This window comes from Chlorocebus sabaeus, chromosome 28, assembly GCF_047675955.1.
Source record: "Chlorocebus sabaeus isolate Y175 chromosome 28, mChlSab1.0.hap1, whole genome shotgun sequence".
Classification (NCBI taxonomy): Eukaryota; Metazoa; Chordata; class Mammalia; order Primates; family Cercopithecidae; genus Chlorocebus; species Chlorocebus sabaeus.
The window spans coordinates 21,098,587-21,116,931 of record NC_132931.1 but is presented as its reverse complement, the minus strand read 5'-3'; the positions used below and the strand labels follow the sequence as shown (position 1 = coordinate 21,116,931).

Here is an 18,345-nt window from a genome sequence, read left to right as displayed (position 1 = left end):
GATGCCTCACTGAGTTCAGAGGTGGAGAGGTGGGTGGGGATTCTGCAAGGAGGAGGAGGAGGTCCCGCCAAGACGCCTGCCGAGTGCCAGGTCGGCCGGGACAGCAACACCTCCCAGCCCCTTTGCTGAGGTCCTGGCCCAGGTGGGGCTCCCAGGAGCCTGGAGGCCAACAGCAGAAAGACGGGGACCTGATCCCTCTGGCAGTCCCAGCCCCCAGCCCCTCACACCCTTGCCTCTCCCAGGAAGTCCTCAGACGCTGCCGGCTGGGGCCTGACACGGGGGCAGGAGGGTGGCCACGCATACTGAGGATGAGGACAAGCCTGGGGCGTGGGTGGTGGGCGTTTCCTCTGCGGGGCCAACAAGGCTCTTGTGGTGCGTGTGTTGGGGACATGAGACGGGGTGGGGAAGCTGCCAGGCGGCCAATGGGTTCCTGAATGAAGGGGCACAGGAGCCGCGCAGACAGAGGCCCCATCACCCTACAGCAGGTGCCAAGAGCAGAACCTCAGGAGGGTTATCTCAGTCTCGCCGGCAGCGGTGAGCTCTGTTCGTTTTTCTGAGTAATATGGAAATGGCACGGCTCAGCCACACAAGGGCCTGGGCAAAGGTCACGGCCAGCAAAGAACACAGCCTGGGTCCTCTGAGTCCCGAGTCCACGCAGGCCGGACCCGTCCACCACCCTCCTCGAGACACAACAAGTTAGGCGGGAACACACTCTGGGCGCCCCGTGTGGGTTTCAGGCTCCGCGAGGGAATTCTGGGTAAAGGGTTTGTCTCTTCCACATCTGTTCATTTAGGAGAAGTAAAGAATGTGGAAAACAGAATTCCTGTGGTGGCCTCAACCCCAAGCTCTGCTGATGCAAACTGGCACCTTGAAGATGTCTTTGGAATTTAATTGGAAGATGTGAATGACATCGGGAGACACACAAGAGGGAGAGGCATTCCACGAGGGAGGAAAGGCCTCAGTGGGGACCTATGGGGCTCCCGGGCCCACTGCGGGGAGGCCTGGTCCCCGGTCATCTGCCGAGGTCAGTATCTGTCGAAGCCCAGTCGCAGACAGATGAGCTGGGCCTGGCGGGGTCTTGTGGGATGTGTAGGAGTTCGTGAGGCAGAGCAGGAATGAGAGCAGAGGGGACAGGAGGGGCAGAACCACAGTCAGGACATTCATTGGCTAATTTCCTGTTCTTGGTCCCTCTCCCCCATTAAGCCACAACCTCCCCCACACCAGAGCAGGCACCAGGTCCTCCCGTCACAAGTGCCAGGCATAAAGCAGGCACTCAATAAACATCCAGGAAGGAGATGGCAGGGGAGGAGGTGACATGATGACTCCAGGACCCAGAGTGGAGAGGGTGGGGGAGGAGGTGACATAATGACTCCAGGACCCAGAGTAGAGAGGGTGGGGGAGGAGGTGACATGATGACTCCAGGACCCAGAGTGGAGAGGGCAGGGGAGGAGGTGACACCGGGACCCAGAGTGGAGAGGGCAGGGGAGGAGGTGACACCGGGACCCAGAGTGGAGGGGATGGGGGAGGAGGTGACACTGGGACCCAGAGTGGAGAGGGCAGGGGAGGAGGTGACACCGGGACCCAGAGTAGAGAGGGTGGGGGAGGAGGTGACACCGGGACCCAGAGTGGAGGGGATGGGGGAGGAGGTGACACTGGGACCCAGAGTGGAGGGGATGGGGGAGGAGGGGACACCGGGACCCAGAGTGGAGGGGATGGGGGAGGAGGTGACACCGGGACCCAGAGTGGAGGGGATGGGGGAGGAGGTGACACCGGGACCCAGAGTGGAGGGGATGGGGGAGGAGGTGACACCGGGACCCAGAGTGGAGGGGATGGGGGAGGAGGTGACACCGGGACCCAGAGTGGAGGGGATGGGGGAGGAGGTGACACCAGGATCCAGAGTGGAGAGGGCAGGGGAGGAGGTGACACCAGGACCCAGAGTGGAGGGGATGGGGGAGGAGGTGACACAGGGACCCGGAGTGGAGAGGGCAGGGGAGGAGGTGACACCGGGACCCGGAGTGGAGAGGGCAGGGGAGGAGGTGACACCGGGACCCGGAGTGGAGAGGGCAGGGGAGGAGGTGACACCGGGACCCGGAGTGTGAACTGGAAGAGGGGCTGTGAGTAGCATGAGATTTGGGGCTGGGGAAAGCGGTGGGTACAGTCAGGAACCTGCCCACCCCACACCCCCCGCAGAGGCGGCTCTGCCCTCAGCACTGCTGACCGCTGGGCAGGCCTGGGTTGCCAGGGTCTCTCTGGGATCAGCCCTGCCCCGTCTGCTGGGGGCTCAGCCCCATTCCCTGCAGCCCCCCATCAGGCCCTGGTGTCTGGATGCCGGGCACAACGGGGCCACCTCCTGGGATGAGCCCAGGCCCCAGGACGATGCCCGGCTGGGATGCTGGCCGCATCCTCCTCTGTCTTCTCTATTTCCTGGGCTGGGCTTTTTTTAAACTCGAAGCAAAGCCAGCAGGAGATGACTCTGTGGCCTGGCAGCCGAGTCCAGGGTTGACCCGCCAGTGCCGCCCTCCAGCCTTCCCCCTCCACACTTCCTCTGAGGCCGGGCAGTCCCCGGGACCTTTGGCACCTGCTTCAGTTTCCGTCTTTGGGGGAGACAGGAGCACCCCACTCCCTGCCAGACAAAGGTCTGCCCCAGAGGCCCGGTCTAGGGGCCCAGCCCGTGGGTTCCGGCTCAGGACAGAGCACACCAGGGAGAAGAGAAACCGGCTCTTTCCCCGCCTGTGCGGGCCGGGCCTGAGGCGCGTGCCCCTCGCGGGGAGCTGGGACCCCTGAGTCATTTCCTGTGCTATCAGCTCCGGAACAGAGCGGGCCTGCTCAGGTTCCCAGAAACACGGCGCGATGGGGGACAGACTCGGCGGCTGCCACGGAAACAAATGAGAAAATGCCCTCCCCGGAATAGCGTGGCCTGGACAGAGGCACAGCCCACCGGAGGACAAACCCCGAAATAGCTCATGCTGGGCAGCGGGGGATGGCATTGCCTGCACAGCAGAGCACGGAGGCCGCCTCCCAGGGCAGGTGGGCAAGGAGAAGGGCAGGCAGGCATCCCAGACCCAGAGACGACTCAGCCAGCCTGGGAAGCAGTGACCATCTCGGGTATCACAGACCCTCACAGCACCCTGCACCGTGGGGGCATCCGGGCCGTGTGCAGAAAGGCCGTAAAGAGACGGTCTCAGGAGAGGTCATCACCACGAGCCGCAGAGGGTTCTTCGAGGGAGGCGTGGGACATGTCTGCTGACGCCCACTGGGAAGTGACATTTAGCAGAGAGAAGGAGAAGCAGGAGCTAACAGGGTTCCCGGCAGAGCGGGGGGCACACACCAAGACCCTGGGGCTGCCAGTGCAGGCAGATTCCAGGAACGGAGGGAGGATGGTGTCACTGAGGTCCTTCCCGGTGACTGCGTCAGGGGCTCGGGCCTGATTCAAAGGGAAACAAACTCCTAGGGGTGCTTTCCCAGAGGCCGCGCCATCCGCTCGGCACCGGCAAGGTCAGGCTGCCGTCAGGGGGGAGCCCAGCAGGGGATGAGGGAACCTCAAAGCTTCACACCAGAGCACCCGGGCTCTAAACCAGACGGCGGACGAGATGGGAGCCAGAGGCTCTGGGCAAGACCAGGCTGTGAGGGCCAGGGGTGATGCCGGCATCCCGGCCTGGCCATGGGGCACGAGACAGGGTCTCCAGAGGAGGGGACGCTTCTCCTTCCAAAACAGTGGGAGCATCTCATAAAAGGAAGGGCCCTCTGCTCTTGAGACAAGCGTGGGAAGATGACACAGTGAGACCTGACTCATGACTTGGACGTTCTGAGTGGGGAGCCGAACACAGGTGGAAAAGGCCGCCGCTGTCTGACCGTGACGTTGTCGGTCCTACGGGGTCTGTAAGCACACCAGTCTCCCACCCACTTTGAGACGTTAACATCCCACGTGGTGGGTGAGGCTGGTGTATTCACCCGCCTCAGATCTGGAGATGGTGCTGGGTCAAACAGAACCACCCTGGCCAGCACCCAGCAGTCCCAGCCCGGGGGCAAGCAGAGGACAGCGGCCATGGAAGTCCTGTGGCCGCTGCCGCCACCTGCCAGCACCACCCTCGTTTCCCTCTGCATTTCCGATATTCCCACATTCTCTTCTAAGACACAGCAATTACATTTCTGGATTAAAACCCTAGAAATACGGCACCCAGCGCAGTGTTTGTTGGGGGCCTGGTGCTGCACAGAGGGGCAAGTCTTCACACAGGACACGCAAAGACGCACTATTTTGCAAAGAGAGTGATACTCACATCCACTTCCCCTTGATCAATGACATAGAAGTTGTCTCCTTCATTCCCTGTAACAAAAGAAGAAAGTCAACTGATACAAAGTACATCAAGACATAGAACTTACAGTCTCTCTTGCAAACAACTATTGCAACACCGTTGCATAGACCCTCCTCAGGCAACATCCTGGGTGCCATCAATTCTTTTTTAATGACAAGATTATGGAAACATTGAGATAACTCGTTAAAGAACCTGTTATAAAGTTTCATTAGTGAACTCTCTGTTATAAAGTTTCATTAGTGAACTCTCTGTAAACAATGAGAGGTGTTTTTGTTTGTTTTTTGTTGTATTTTTTTTTTTTTTGAGATGGAGTCAGGCTGGAGTGCAGTGGCACAATCTCGGCTCACTGCAACCTCCGCCTCCCAGGTTCAAGCGATTCTCCTGCTCAGCCTCTGGAGTAGCTGGGATTACAGGTGTGCCACCACGCCCAGCTAATTTTTTTGTAGTTTTAGTAGAGATGGGGTTTTGCCGTGTTGGCCAGGCTGGTCTCGAACTCCTGACCTCAGGTGATCCACCTGCCTTGGCCTCCGCACCCAGCCTAACAATGAGAGTTTTATACATGTATGTGTGTGTGTGTGTATAATTCTATTACTTTAGTTTTATACATACATGTATATATTTTATTTTATATTTACCTAGTTTATACATACATATATTTATTTTATACACACACGTATATATGTACATATATACATGTACATATGCATGTGTGCACATATACATGCATATATGTACACATATGTGCATATTATGTGTGTGTACGTATGTATAAGTATATATATGTTATAAAATTTGAGACAGAGTATTACTCTATCACCCAGGCTGGAGTTCAATGGTGCGAACTCAGCTCACCGTAACCTCCGCCTCCCAGGTTCAAGGGACTCTCCTGCCTCAGCCTCTGGAGTAGCTGGGATTACAGGCACCTGCCACCACGCCCAGCTAATTTTTATTTTTAGTAGAGACAGGTTTTCAACATGTTGGTCAGGCTGGCCTTGAACCCCTGACCTCAGGTGATCCGCCTGCCTTAGCCTCCCAAAGTGCTGGGATTACAGGCGTGGGCCATCACGCCTGGCCTTATACTATTTTTTTTTTTAGGTGCACGGTCCATTTTTCCCCTCCGGGCTCTGGCTCGGAGGAGCAGGCGGAACGTACCTTGCTGTATAACGGTCTCCCCCGCGATGTGAGTGACAGGGAACATGGCATCGAATATGTCACTGAAAAGCAAAACACACTAAATTAGGGCTGCAGGCAGCGTGGGGACATTTAAACCCTTCCTCCCCTCACTTCACAAAAATCACTTCACAGTCATCAGGGAAAATAAGAAAATCCATGAGAGTTCAAAGAAGAAAACTGAAATCCTTCATGACCCGAGGGCCGGAGATGGCACTGCGAGCCCCGGGCATACAGCCTCCCAGCCCCATTTCTGTTCTGTGCACAGATGCAGTTTGCTGTTTTGGTTTTTACAGAAATGGGGTCACACCATACGTGCATTCTGTACTCCATTTAGAAAAACAAAAGTAACAATAGATTGTGAACATTCTCCCGCCAGTAAATACAATTCTACTAAGAATACAACCAGCAATCTGCATTTTTTTCCTTTCAGGGAGAACACTTTCAGTCCAAGGAGAATCCTGGGACCCTTGACACAGAAGGGAGGTTCGGAGCCTCTCTGTGGAAAACACAGACCTTTCGTGACACGCAAACTCGAAGCTGGTGAGGCCGAGTCTTGGGGCTGTGCCAACCGGGCAGCCTGACTGTCCAGTGTTCCAAATCTGGATGTGAAATGGACCATGCAAACAGGACCCAAGGGGCATGGGGGAGCTGGCAGAGGTGCCCGGGAAAAGTGGAGAAGCACCTGTCGGCCAGGAAGGTAGAGGGGCACCTGCCCCCGAACATAGTGCCGGCGTCCCACTCTTATTAACAGATGCAATAACCACCTTCGGAGACTGGACCCCTCAACGAGCACTTAGCTCACAACGTGATGCCAAGAAACCAGAGACCCAGGCAGCGAGTGCACCCACGGGGACGCTCCGAGGGCAGCCTCCCGCCCACCCTGATGACTTAAAAAGGAGATTCTTGGAAACCTTTGCCGGCCCACAGGTGCACCCTGACTCACGGGGATGGGGGCTGAACCACCCAGGAAACAAATATAAAATCAAAGATCCAGACAGCCCTGACCCTCCCGGTTCCAGGGCCCATGAATAAGACATTCTTAAAATAGTGGTTGTTTTCTGTCTATTTAAGAAATGCTTCTTTTTTGAGTCCTTGTTCCCAACTTCCCGGGCAACTCAGTTTCCTGTTTCCTCCGGGAGGGGGGCAGAACTGCAGGAGGGGTCAGTGGGTAGCAGGGCTGTAGGGAGGGCTGGGGGCCTCCACTGTCTGCCCACCTGGGTGGTGGGGCTTGGCCATGCTGCCCCAGCCCCCGTCCCAGGCACCTGGCCCCGGAGGCGACGTTTCCTGGCCACAGCCTCCCTGGTGTACATCTGCAGGAGCCGTCCTGGCACTGTGCTCTTAACTGCATTTCTTCAAAACCACAAAGAATGGGTTCTCAGAATGAACAGATCTTTAAGAAATCATTTTACAATTCCTCCCTCTTTTTAAAAAAAAAAAAATTTCAACTTATAATGGTAAAATATTCCATTAACTGCCATAAGTAAGCAAACGGACACTGTGTACCCCCCGCCACCCGACTCGGGACCACGCTGCCTCCACCGCTCTCTCCCGGGAAGCCGTCCGGCATCACAGCTGGGGCCCGGGTGTGGAGGCCAAGTGCCGCCTCCAACACGCTCGCTCTGTGTCACCACTTCGCACATGGGCATCCGTGATCACACGTGTGCACCCGTGAAAAGCGTGCATTTCCAGGGGTGTCTGCATCACTGCATATCACTGACATAAATATACCCTTTCGCAATTCTATTCTCCCTCCTGACACGTATTTTCTGAAATGCACCTGGGTGAAAACACCAATCTGGAAGCTTCTTTGCTCCTTTTACGGCTGCCTAGTATTCTTTTCTTTGAAGAGATGGGGTCTCATTCTGCTGCCCAGGCTGGAGTATAGGGGTGCTGCCACAGTTCACTGCAGCCTCAAACTCCGGGGCTCAAGGTGTCCTCTCACCTCAGCCCCCCGAGTGGCTGGGACCATACAGACACATGCTGCCACACCTGCTTTTTGTAAATTTTTTAATAGATGGGTCTTGCTATGTTGCCCAGGCTGGTCTCGAACTCCTGACCTCAAGCGATCCTCCTACCTGAGCCTCCCAAAGTGCTGGGATTACAGGAGTGAGCCGCTGCACCGCCCGACCTGGCATTCTCTATATGAACACCCTCGTTCCTTCACCTGTTCCTGCCCAGATGGACATTTCCAGTGCTTCTGGTTCCTGCCATCACACACTGGGCCATGATGGACACCACAGAACTCCCCACGAAGAGGGAGGCTGCACCCCGATGATTCGAGGCTCACGTTCCACTCACATGCGTCTACCGGAGCCTGAACAAAGGCAGGGGTTGGCTGAAACCTTTCCTGGGAGGTTTCGATCTCCAGACGGGGCTGTTCAGTCCTTGGTATCAATGAAAGTCGACTTTCCACACACCCAGGTGCCTGGGCGTGGCCCCGTCCAGAGCAGCCCCTCCTGGAGCGCCTCTTAAATGAGCCTCGAGGGGTTTCTCCATTGGCCACACAAGTGTCCCTCACCTCCCCAGGTGTGCGCCTGCAGAGAAGCCCAGTCCCCGGCTCTGGGATCAGCAGAGCCCAGAGAGCCCAGCCTCGTTTACCGAAAAGGTCTGGGAGCCCCATTTTTCTTCAGAAGAAACTTGAATGCCCGAATGTCGCCAGCTCATCTCCAACAAAGGCCTGAACACAGACGTCTCCAGGCAACAGCCCCGAGCTGCGGTCAGCTCTGCCCACGCCGCCCGCCGCACGGCTTCACCCTGCTTTTCCACCGTCCGCCCCTTTCACCCAAAACCCCCATGGCTTCCTCTCTCTCAGCACTTAATGGAATTAAAAGGCCCTGGTCTCTTCTGTCTGTAAAAAGAAAAACAGTTTTCTCTTCTAATCCAGCCGTCACTCTGGAAGGTTAAGTGAAGCTGCTGGCTCCGATTTTAAATCGTCTCACATGGGGGTGCCCCCCCACCCCATCAACAAACACAGCTTAGCACGTCTGCATCAGGGGCTGTGCTGGGTTCCGGGGACACGGAAAGCCCCCCAGCACTCAGGCCTGGTAAGAGAAAGAAAAACACGAAGACATTCCAGCCAGCCCTTCCTGCGGGGGCCGAGGGCAGAGCCCCTGGTCTGTCTCTTGCTCCATCCTCACCCGCCCCTATGAGGTCAGCACTGCTGTTCTGTCCAGTTTCCAGATAAGGAAACAAGACACAAAGTAACCTCACCCAAGGTCAAGAAGCCAGGAAGAGGTGAAGTCAGGCTGAAGCCGGTATCATCAACGCTCCTCCACTGTCTGGCTTCCCTAGGTGCAGAGTCCTCCTCCGAGCAGAACACATGCCTCCCTCTCACCCACCCCTCCCTCTCGCTGTCCCTCTCCCTCCCTCTCTCGGTCTCTGTCTCTGTCTCCATCCGTGCCCTGGACTGGTCTCTAAGCTGGGGGCTGAGGACTTGAGCATCTGGGACGGACACCGCCAGATCTCGTTGGGCAGGAGCCCAGTAAGGAGCCCCTGCTGTTTGGGTCGTGGCTGGCAGGCGGTGCTCAGTCAGGATGGTTTCCAGGAAACGGCCCGTCTTGGGTTCCAGTCCCACCTGGCCTGTGGCTCAGAGATCACAAATCTTTTGAAAGCCCCCACCCACACCACTCCCAGTGCTGATGCCTCCCCCTCCTGCAACACCTCAGTTCCTGGACTTCTTATTCTGCGGATGGCTTCTGCCTCCCACGGCTGACTCCCCGCCTCCCACAGCTGACTGAGCTCTGAGATGGAGACCACATGTTCACTGCAGGCTGCAGTGCCGAGCCCAGGTCTGGGTCCTCAGCACAATATGGATGGTTGGATGGGTGGGGGGATGAATGGACACATGGATGGACAGGTGGGTGAGCAGATGAATGGATGGATGGATGGATGGATGGATGGATGGATGGATGGATGGATGAATGATGGATGAATGGATGGATGGATGGATGATGGATGAATGGATGGATGGATGGATGGATGATGGATGAATGGATGGATGGATGGATGGATGGATGATGGATGGATGGATGGATGGATGGATGGATGGATGGATGATGGATGGATGGATGGATGGATGATGGATGATGGATGAATGGATGGATGGATGGATGGATGGATGATGGATGAATGGATGGATGGATGGATGGATGGATGGATGGATGATGGATGGATGGATGGATGGATGGACAGGTAGGTGGATGAACAGGTGGGTGAGTGGGTGGCTGGATGGATGAGTGCACAGGTGGGTGGATGAATAGGTGGGTGAGTAGATGAATGGATGGATGGATAGACAGGTGAGTGGATGAACAGGTGGGTGAGTGGGTGGATAGATGGATGCATGGACAGGTGGGTAGATGAACAGGTGGGTGAGTAGATGGATGGATGGATGGATGGATGGATGGATGGATGGATGGATGGACAGGTAGGTGGACTGACAGATGATGGATGGGTGGCTAATAGAGGAAGGAGGGAAAAGTGAATGAAAAAACAGATGCCTGGAAGGATAAATGGAAGGATGGCACTGTCTCTTTAAGGGCACTGCAACAAATATCAAAAGCTGTTGAAGCAGCCACCCTTGCGACCATCAATTCCACATTTAGGAATTTGAAGAAACAACTGGATGACTATGAAAAGATGTAAAAATATTGTAATAATATTCACTGAAGCACTATCAGCAACAGAGGTTTTAGTAAACAAATCACAGTCCTTCTCAACAACCTAACACTGTGTAGTCATTAAAAATGGTGCTATAGACACATGTAACAAGGAATAAAGGTGTTCACGGTGTTGCCAGTGAAAATAGGGTGTTGATGAAACTGTACAATTTAAAAACACAACCGTAAAGTAAATAACCTAGAGGCTATGCATCGTAAGGCTAATAGCAACTGTGGGGTGGAGAGGGGGTGGGGGTTGGGTAATTTTAACGTGTTTTTTTCTTTTCTTCTTTTTTCTTTTTTTTTTTTTGGATTACTTGTACTGACTTGTATTTGCTAATTTTCTATAATTAAATTGTAAATCTGTATAATTTTTTAAATGAGGCCGTTCATCATTGGGGAAAACACTACATGCACTCTTAAAGGCAGACTTAAGGCTCTTAACATTTTTAAAGTAACCAAAAGAGGCAAAATGTAGACTTTAAAACACGAAAATGTGCTTTTCTGCGTGTGGCACAGACTCCAAGCCCACAACGCCTGAGGAAGCGTACGGGATCGGAACCAGCAGCTCTGTTCACAGCCAAACTCGCCTTCAAAAGGCAAGGAGATAGCGCGCCAAGCTCAGCCCCCCTGAAATCACACACGCGGGGTTGAACATGAGTAACTCCGCCCGTCGTTCTGCTCTGTGAATCCGCTCCAATACGTGCAGAAACAGGTCCAGCTCCCACTACGAGGGCCCACCGACCGACAAGGTGCACCGAGGCCGGCCTGGAAAATACCATCATCTCCTAGAAACGCCACTTCCTTCCTCCCCCAGCTGCCCCGGGCCTCCCGAGCCAAGACAAGCTCAGGTTGGGACTTGCACAGGAATGCTCACCTGAGAATGCTTCCGGAAGCCCCTCCCCAGCCTGCAGAGACCTCTCCCAGCCCCAGAACAGGGAGGCCTGCGGAGCCAAGTGGGTGCAGTGCCGTGAGGTCCCCACACGGACAAGCAGAGCTGCCACCAAGCGGGTGGGAGACACCCAAGGACTCGTCCACCACCCAGGGAACCGGGCTGTGAGGTTCAGGTCAGCATGGCGGGCGGGAGGTGTGGGGCCCACAGAGGGGAGGGGAGCCAGGCCCAGACAGCAGACGCCTGCAGACTCTGCACCCCTCATGCCCGACCAGGACAGGCCAACGCAGGGCTGGGCACTTCTGCAGACTCACAGGAAGCCTCTGTCCATAGTCCGGCTACATCTGCCCAACCTCAGCCACTCAGGACTATCTGCACACAAAACACCCAGCAGCATATGTGACAGGATGTGCAGAATGACAAATTCAACCTGCCTCATCAGCTCCGAGACGGTGGAACCCGGCGAAGACCCAGGTCTTCTGACAAAGGCTGGATTGAATGCCTTCCGCCCGAGGGAATGCCCCATTTACATCCTCCTCTGAACTTCGCCACCACAGGCCCTGTTGCTGCCCCACTTCACAGACAAGGAAGCTGAGGCTTAGGAAGCTGATGCGGGCTGGATGTGGTCGCTGGCTCAGGCCTGTCATCCCAGCACTTTGGGAGGCTGGGCACCGCAAGGAGGTGAAAGGATCACTGGGCCCAGAAGTTTGAGACCAGCCTGGGCAACATAACAAGACCCCGTCTCTATAAAAAGTAAAAAAAATTGGTTGGGCGTGGTGACTCGCGCCTGTAATCCCAGCACTGTGGGAGGCTGAGACAGGTGGATCACTTGAGGTCAGGAGTTCGAGACCAGCCTGACCAACATGGTGAAACCCCATCTCTACTAAAAATACAAAAATTAGTGGGGTGTGGTGGTGGGTGTCTGTAATCCCAGCTACTTGGGAGGTTGAGGCAGGAGAATCACTTGAACCTGGGAGGTGGAGGTTACAGTGAGCTGAGATCACGCCACTGCACTCCAGCATGGGCGACAGAGTGAGACTCCATCTCGGAAAAAAAAAAAAGAAGAAGAAAAGAAAAAAAAAAGTAAAAAATGTAGCTGGGCATGGTAGCATGCACCTGTGATTCCAGCTACTCAGGAGGCTGAGGCAGGAGGATCACATGAGCCCAGGAGGCTGAGGCTGCAGGGAGCTGAGATTGTGCCACTGCACTCCAACCTGGGCAACTGAGTGAGACCCTGTCTCTAAAAACAAAAAGAAAGAAGGAGAGAGAGAGAGAGAGAGTCAAAAGAGAGAGTGAGACAATGAGAGAAAAGAAGAGAGAGAGAAAGAGGGAGAGGGAGGGAGGGAGGGAAAGGGAGAGAGAAAAAGGAAGAGAGAAATAAAAAGGAAGAGAGAAAGGCAGAAAGAGGGAGAGAAAAAGGAGAGAGAAAGAAAAAAGAAAGAAAGAAAAAGAAAGAAAGGAAAGAAAGGAAGGAAAGGAAGGGAAGGAAGGAAGGAAGGAAGGAAGGAAGGAAGGAAGGAAGGAAGGAAGGAAGGAAGGAAGGAAAGAAAGAAGGAAAGGAAAGGAAAGGAAGGAAAGGAAAGGAAAGGAAAGGAAAGGAAAGGAAAGGAAAGGAAAGGAAAGGAAAGGAAGAAGGAAGGAAAGGAAAGGAAAGGGAAGGAAGGAAGGAAGGAAGGAAGGAAAGGAAGGGGAGGGGAGGGGAGGGGAAGGGAGGGGATGGGAGGGAAGAGAAGGGAAAGGAAGGGAAGGGAAGGGAAGGGAAGGGAAGGGAAGGGAAGGAAGGAAAAGAGAGAGGAAGCAAGCAAGCAGCTGAGGCTGAGGCTGAGCCCAGGCAGGGGCTGTGTTCTCACCACTGACAAGACCCACCCAGGCCCAGCCCTGCACGCAGAACACACTGGGTGGGTCTCGGCCCCTTTTGGCTGCAGGTACAGGCCCTGTCTGGTGTAGTGGGTCCTCGCCACAGGTCCTGGCCCCTTGTGCTGGAGGCAGCCCCCCTGGCCCTCACTGGCAAAACGAGGTCTCTCCGGACAGACTCTCAGGGCCTGGAGAGGTCAGAGATCTCCATCAACCACAGATGGCGGGCCCTCCTTCCCGTTCCACCTGCCCAGGGTCACGCTCCCACCTCTGGCCAAACGCAGCCACTACCTGTGCCCCCCAGGCCTGCCTGGCTCACTTTGTCCTCACTGATCCGGGCGACCGGGGGACCAGCTGGGAAACAGTGACGTAGCCCAGGGTCTCTCCGGGGCCGCGTCCTGCCAGCCGGCAGGACTCATCTGAGCTAGGCAGGCCTGGCCTCCTCAGGCTGCGGTCCCAGGAGCACGCTCTACCCAGTTCTGCTGTGGCAGCCATCGCACAGCGGCTCCTCACCGGCCACCAGACCCCAGACCCGGTTCTGCTGTGGCAGCCATCGCACAGCGGCTCCTCACCGCCCACCAGACCCCAGCGCCACGTGCCACCTTGGCTGAGAGTCCGTCTGCCTCCCTTCCTGCTGACAGCTACAACTTCAGAGCCCAGCGTTTTCCCTCCACACCCAGCTCTAAGGTGTGGTTCCCAGTCCTGCCCGCGGCATTGACGTTTTCAAAGACACATTCAGGACAAGATCCGACCCTTGAGGCCAAAAGCCACCCATGAATCCCAACCTCATGTATTTTTGGGAGAAAAAAGTGCAAATGGGGTGAAGCGCCTCGGGCCCTTTACTCCCCGCCCAATAAAAACAGCCAAGTGCTCATCCCCGGTAATTTAAACAACAAGGAACATTTGGGGTTTTCTTGTTTATTTTAAAATCTAAACCCAACCACCCAAGTGCCTTTTATTTATGTATTTATTTATTTTTTGAGACAGAGTCTCACCCTGTCGACCAGGCTGGAGTATAACGGCACAGTCTCAGCTCACTGCAACCTCCGCCTCCCGGGTTCAAGTGATTCTCCTGCCTCAGCCTCCCTAGCAGCTGGGATGAGAGGCGCACGCTGCTATGCCCAGCTAATTTTGTCTTTTCAGTACAGACGGGGTTTCACCATGTTGGCCAGGCTGGTCTCGAACTCCTGACCTCGTGATCTGCCCACCTGGGCCTCCCAAAGTTCTGGGATTACAGGCCTGAGCCACTGTGCCGGACCAAGTGCCATTTTTTTTTTTAAAGACCGAGTCTCACTCTGCCACCCAGGCTGGAGTGCAGTGGTGCCATCACAGCTCACTGCAGCCTCGACCTTCTGGGCTCAAGCAATCCTCCCGCCTCAGCCTCCCGAGGAGCTGGGACCATCCGCCCGAACCACCACCCCCAACTAACCAAGTGCCATTTTAAAAGCAAGCTAATATTTGGTGTGCAAATAAATGTGTTGGGCACAACCTATTGGTCAGTCACTTGCTCAAACCACACTAATATCAGGCCAGCTGGTCAAGTCCCACCCAGCGCTGTAGGAAAGAACAGTCACACTGGGTGATGGGTCTTGTCACCGACTGTCACCCTGGTCCGTTCCAGATGCTCTCCCGGCCCCAGCTTTCCATCATCTTCCCCCACCCTGGCAGGAGGCAGAGCCTGGGCCTGTGAACCCAAGGGGTGGCAGCAGGCACTAGGTCCCTCCCAGAGCAGAGCCCAGGGCGTGGCAGGTCAGATGGAAAGCAAACCCTCCTGGGTACCTCGTAGCGCTCACACTCGCAGCCTCTCTCCGGGCAAAGGGCTGTATGGGAAAGCCTAGACGCCCTGCCCCTGCACAGACACCCCCAGTTTCTCTTAAAACATGGACTTGAGCTGTGTTCACTTTCCCCAAGCCAGGAGGGTTCCAGGGAAGCAGAGGCCCCACCCACTTTCCCCCACCCTCCTCCTGGGACCCCTCACCACCCCCACCCAACCCAGGACCAGTGAAGGCTCCTCCCCACCAGCGGTAAGTGCAGGAGTGAGGGTGGGAGAGGTAGAGGCAGGGCAAGGTCCAGGAACACAGCCGGCAGACCCATATCCCTGCACTCAGCCACCCGCTCAGCTCACAGGCGGCCACGACACTCAGATTGGGTCCTGTTGGGGCCATGGCGCAGCAAACCCTGCTGTTCCTGACAGGGCCACAGACCATGCATTTGGCAACACTTGTGTTTTGTGGGACATCCTATTCAGCATCTTTTCTTTAAACCTCAGATGCAAATACGGAGCCCTCAGTTCATGACGTTCTGTGATCTGTTCTTGTTTTATCTATACATTTATTCCTGTCTTCCCACCGCCCTCTCAGTCCGTGGGCAATTGCTATAAGATATTTGAGGTCTCCCCTTTCGTTTGTATGTTTTCTCTTAAAACACAGAATCATAAGCTATGTGCATTTAACCAAAAAATGGTATCCTGTTGCAGATTTCATGCTGTTTCTTCTTTTTCTTCACAGAGTCCACATACCCTAGATCTACCCATGTCACCACATTGCCTGACACTTTGGGGCTGCAGCTTTGAACTGCGGTTTTGTTTGCATTTACATCTCCCTGACCTCTAAGCTCTGAGCTGCTCTTCAAGGGCTTCTTCTCCGGTTGTGTTTCCTCTTCTGTAAACTTCCTGTTCATATCCTGTGCCCATCTTGATAGAAGGGTTGGTACCTTCTTTCCCGCTCATTTGCAGAAATTCCTTGTGTGTTTTAGATACCGGTTGCTTGTCAGGTTTAGATATTGCAACTGTTTTCTTACACGCAGTAACCTGTTAACTTTTCCATGATGTCCTTAATTAAGTAGACATCTTCCATCTGATATTGCCTCTTTTTTGCTTTATGGTTTGTGCTTCGTGGGTTTTGTTTAAGAAAGTATTTTCCCACAACCAACTAATGAAATACTCTCCGACATGTCTGCCTGGGCTGCCATCGCAGAGCGCCACAGACTGGCAGCAAGATCCTGTCTCAGAAAAAAATGAGGTCCTACTGGAGTAGGGTTGGCCCTAGCTCAATATGATTGCTCTCCTTACAAAAAGAGGAGACTTGGACACACACATGGAGAACACGGTGTCCACGTAGAGTGAAGAGTCAGACGAAAGCACAGCAGGAAGGCAACATGGCACCTACAAGTCAAGGAGAGGCCAGGTCAGATCCCCACACACAGCCCTCAGGCGGAACCAGCCCTGCCCACATCTTCAGCTTGGACTTCTGGTCTCCAGAAGCATGAGACGCTAGATCACTGTTGTTAAGGCCAAATTTGTCATTCTGTTATGGCAGCCCTAGAAACTAATACAGTGTTTTACGCATAGTTGCTCATTTAATTCTCACAACAGCCTTGTGGCATATATGATCATTACTCCCCTTATGCTCACATACAGGTGGGAGCAAGACAGAAGCACAGAGAGGTTAAGGAACCCACCCAAGGTCACACAGCTAAGCAATGGTGCTGCTAGGATTCAAAACCAGGTGATCTGGCTCCAGAGTCCTTGTCTTAACCACTGCACTAAACTGACTCTTGCATCTATTAAATATCGAGCTCCCACATGTGCCTGCACCTCCTCTCAGCTCGCTGTCCCATGCCATTGTTCTGCCGTCCCTTCCTGCAGGGCACCTGGCTCCATTTATGACCAGGGCTTCCTGCTGAGCCTCAGCTCTTGGTAGGAGAAGTCCCTTTTCTTTGTGCTTCTGTTTCAAAGATGACTTTGCTATTTGCAAATTTTATTCTTTCCTTTCCTTTCTCTTTTTGTTGTTTTTGGTTTTGTTGTTGTTTTTTAGAGACAGGGTCTCACTCTGTCACCCAGGCTAGAGTGCAGTGGTGTGATCATAGCTCACTGTAGCCTCGAACTCTTGCACTCAAGTGATCCTCCTGCCTCAGCCTCCTGAGTAGCTGGGCCTACAGGCACGTGCCACCATGCCCAGCTACTTTTCTTTTTGTTAGAGACGGGGTGTCTCCGTGTTGCCTAGGCTGGTCTCAAACTCCTGGGCTCAAGCAATCCTCCTACCTCAGCCTCCCAAAGTGCTGGGATTACAGGCATGAGCCACCGCACCCGGCTCATTCACATTTCCGAACGTGTTTACCACCTCACAACATTCCAGCTGCAATTTCAAGTGGGGCTGCTTTGAAGGTAGAGATTAATGTGAGGGAAAAATGACATCATCATATTGAGTCATTCCACCCAAGAATACAGACCGCCTCTCCCTATTCAGATCGTGTTTTATGTCCTTATAGAGGTTTAAAGCTTTCTCCCTAGAGTTTCATGTAATCTGTATCAAGCACATTCCCATTTTCAGTGGCTGTTGCCCTTGTGAATGGCATCCTTTCAAATTCTATTCTCCAGTTACTTCTTGCCTGTGTCTCTTCTCTCATTCCCTGTACCCACCCAGCCCCTTGGGCTCTTTATTTTTTTTCTCTCTTTCTTTCTGTTGAGACAGATTTAATATCTTCATTGTGATGGGAAGGAATCCACTTTTTTATTTTCTGTAAGTTGACAAAGAAAAATTGTGTATATTTATGTACGGATCCCTTGGGCTTCTTAATGATGATTTCTGTAAGTTGAGCTTGCACCAACCCTGCTGAACACTCATAAGAATATAAGAGTTGTTCTGTGTATTCGACTCTGGTTTCCATAGACATGATCAAATTTGTCTTCTCTCTTCTCTTCCAATTCTGACTCCTCTTATTTTTCTTTCTTTATAGCATTGCCAGGACCTCTCGAGCACAGTTAAACCATGAAAGCCATTAAAACCTCAATGTGGTCCCTCCCTTAAAGACTATGTAGACAAAGATTCTCTATTAGGATGTTTGCTCTGTGTTGGGCATGTATGACCTTTACCAAGTTAAGAAGTGACCCTATTCTTAGTTTGCTAAGAATTTATGCAATAGTTGTTGAGCTTTGTCAAAACCTTTTCCAACACCTATGTGACATGTCATATGGTCTCTCTATATAATCTACTAATGTGGTGATTTACATGGAGTATTCTGAGGTTGAACCATCCTTGAATTCTGGATAAACTCCACCTGATCAAGTACAGTTCATATAATGATTGAGCAGCTTCCTCTCGTTTTCTATTTTCTGTAGCAATTTAAGAAGTAAGAACAGACAGTTTGCTGATGTTTGAAGGAACTCAACCAGTGGAACCATCAGAAAGAACCCTTTGGGAGGAAAGGTCTTTGGTTACCATTTCAACTTACTTAATGCTTCTAGATCTCTTCAGGTTTTCTATTTCTTCACATGCCAATGTTGATGCTATTTTCAAAATCATCTCCCAACATTTAAAAATTTAGAAAATTCATAAAATCCAAATTTTTGGCTTTCCTTTGAAAAAAGAAAAGAAAAAGAAAAGTCTGGCAACACAGGGACCTTGTAATCCCAAAGCAAGAATTCAGCTCACCCTCACTTTGGAAGGAGCATGACCCT

General features: G+C 53.3%; 1 protein-coding gene and 1 long non-coding RNA gene across 5 annotated transcripts in view; one reads left to right on the top strand and one right to left on the bottom strand.

Moving 5' to 3' along the window:
* PRKAR1B (protein kinase cAMP-dependent type I regulatory subunit beta) overlaps positions 1-18,345 on the bottom strand; it is a 182,939-nt gene that overhangs the window by 55,333 nt on the left and 109,261 nt on the right. For all 4 annotated transcript variants that reach the window (XM_008018916.3, XM_073012892.1, XM_008018917.3 and 1 more), the window contains exons 5-6: positions 5,466-5,527; positions 4,278-4,324 (exon numbers count right to left, since the gene is read on the bottom strand). In XM_008018916.3, coding sequence (XP_008017107.1) covers positions 4,278-4,324; positions 5,466-5,527 — 109 coding nt within the window. The remainder of the gene's footprint in view (positions 1-4,277; positions 4,325-5,465; positions 5,528-18,345) is intronic.
* On the top strand, positions 117-6,551 carry LOC140710631 (uncharacterized). The gene is made up of 2 exons (XR_012091738.1): positions 117-1,024; positions 5,917-6,551. It is a non-coding gene; the product is annotated as an uncharacterized lncRNA (long non-coding RNA).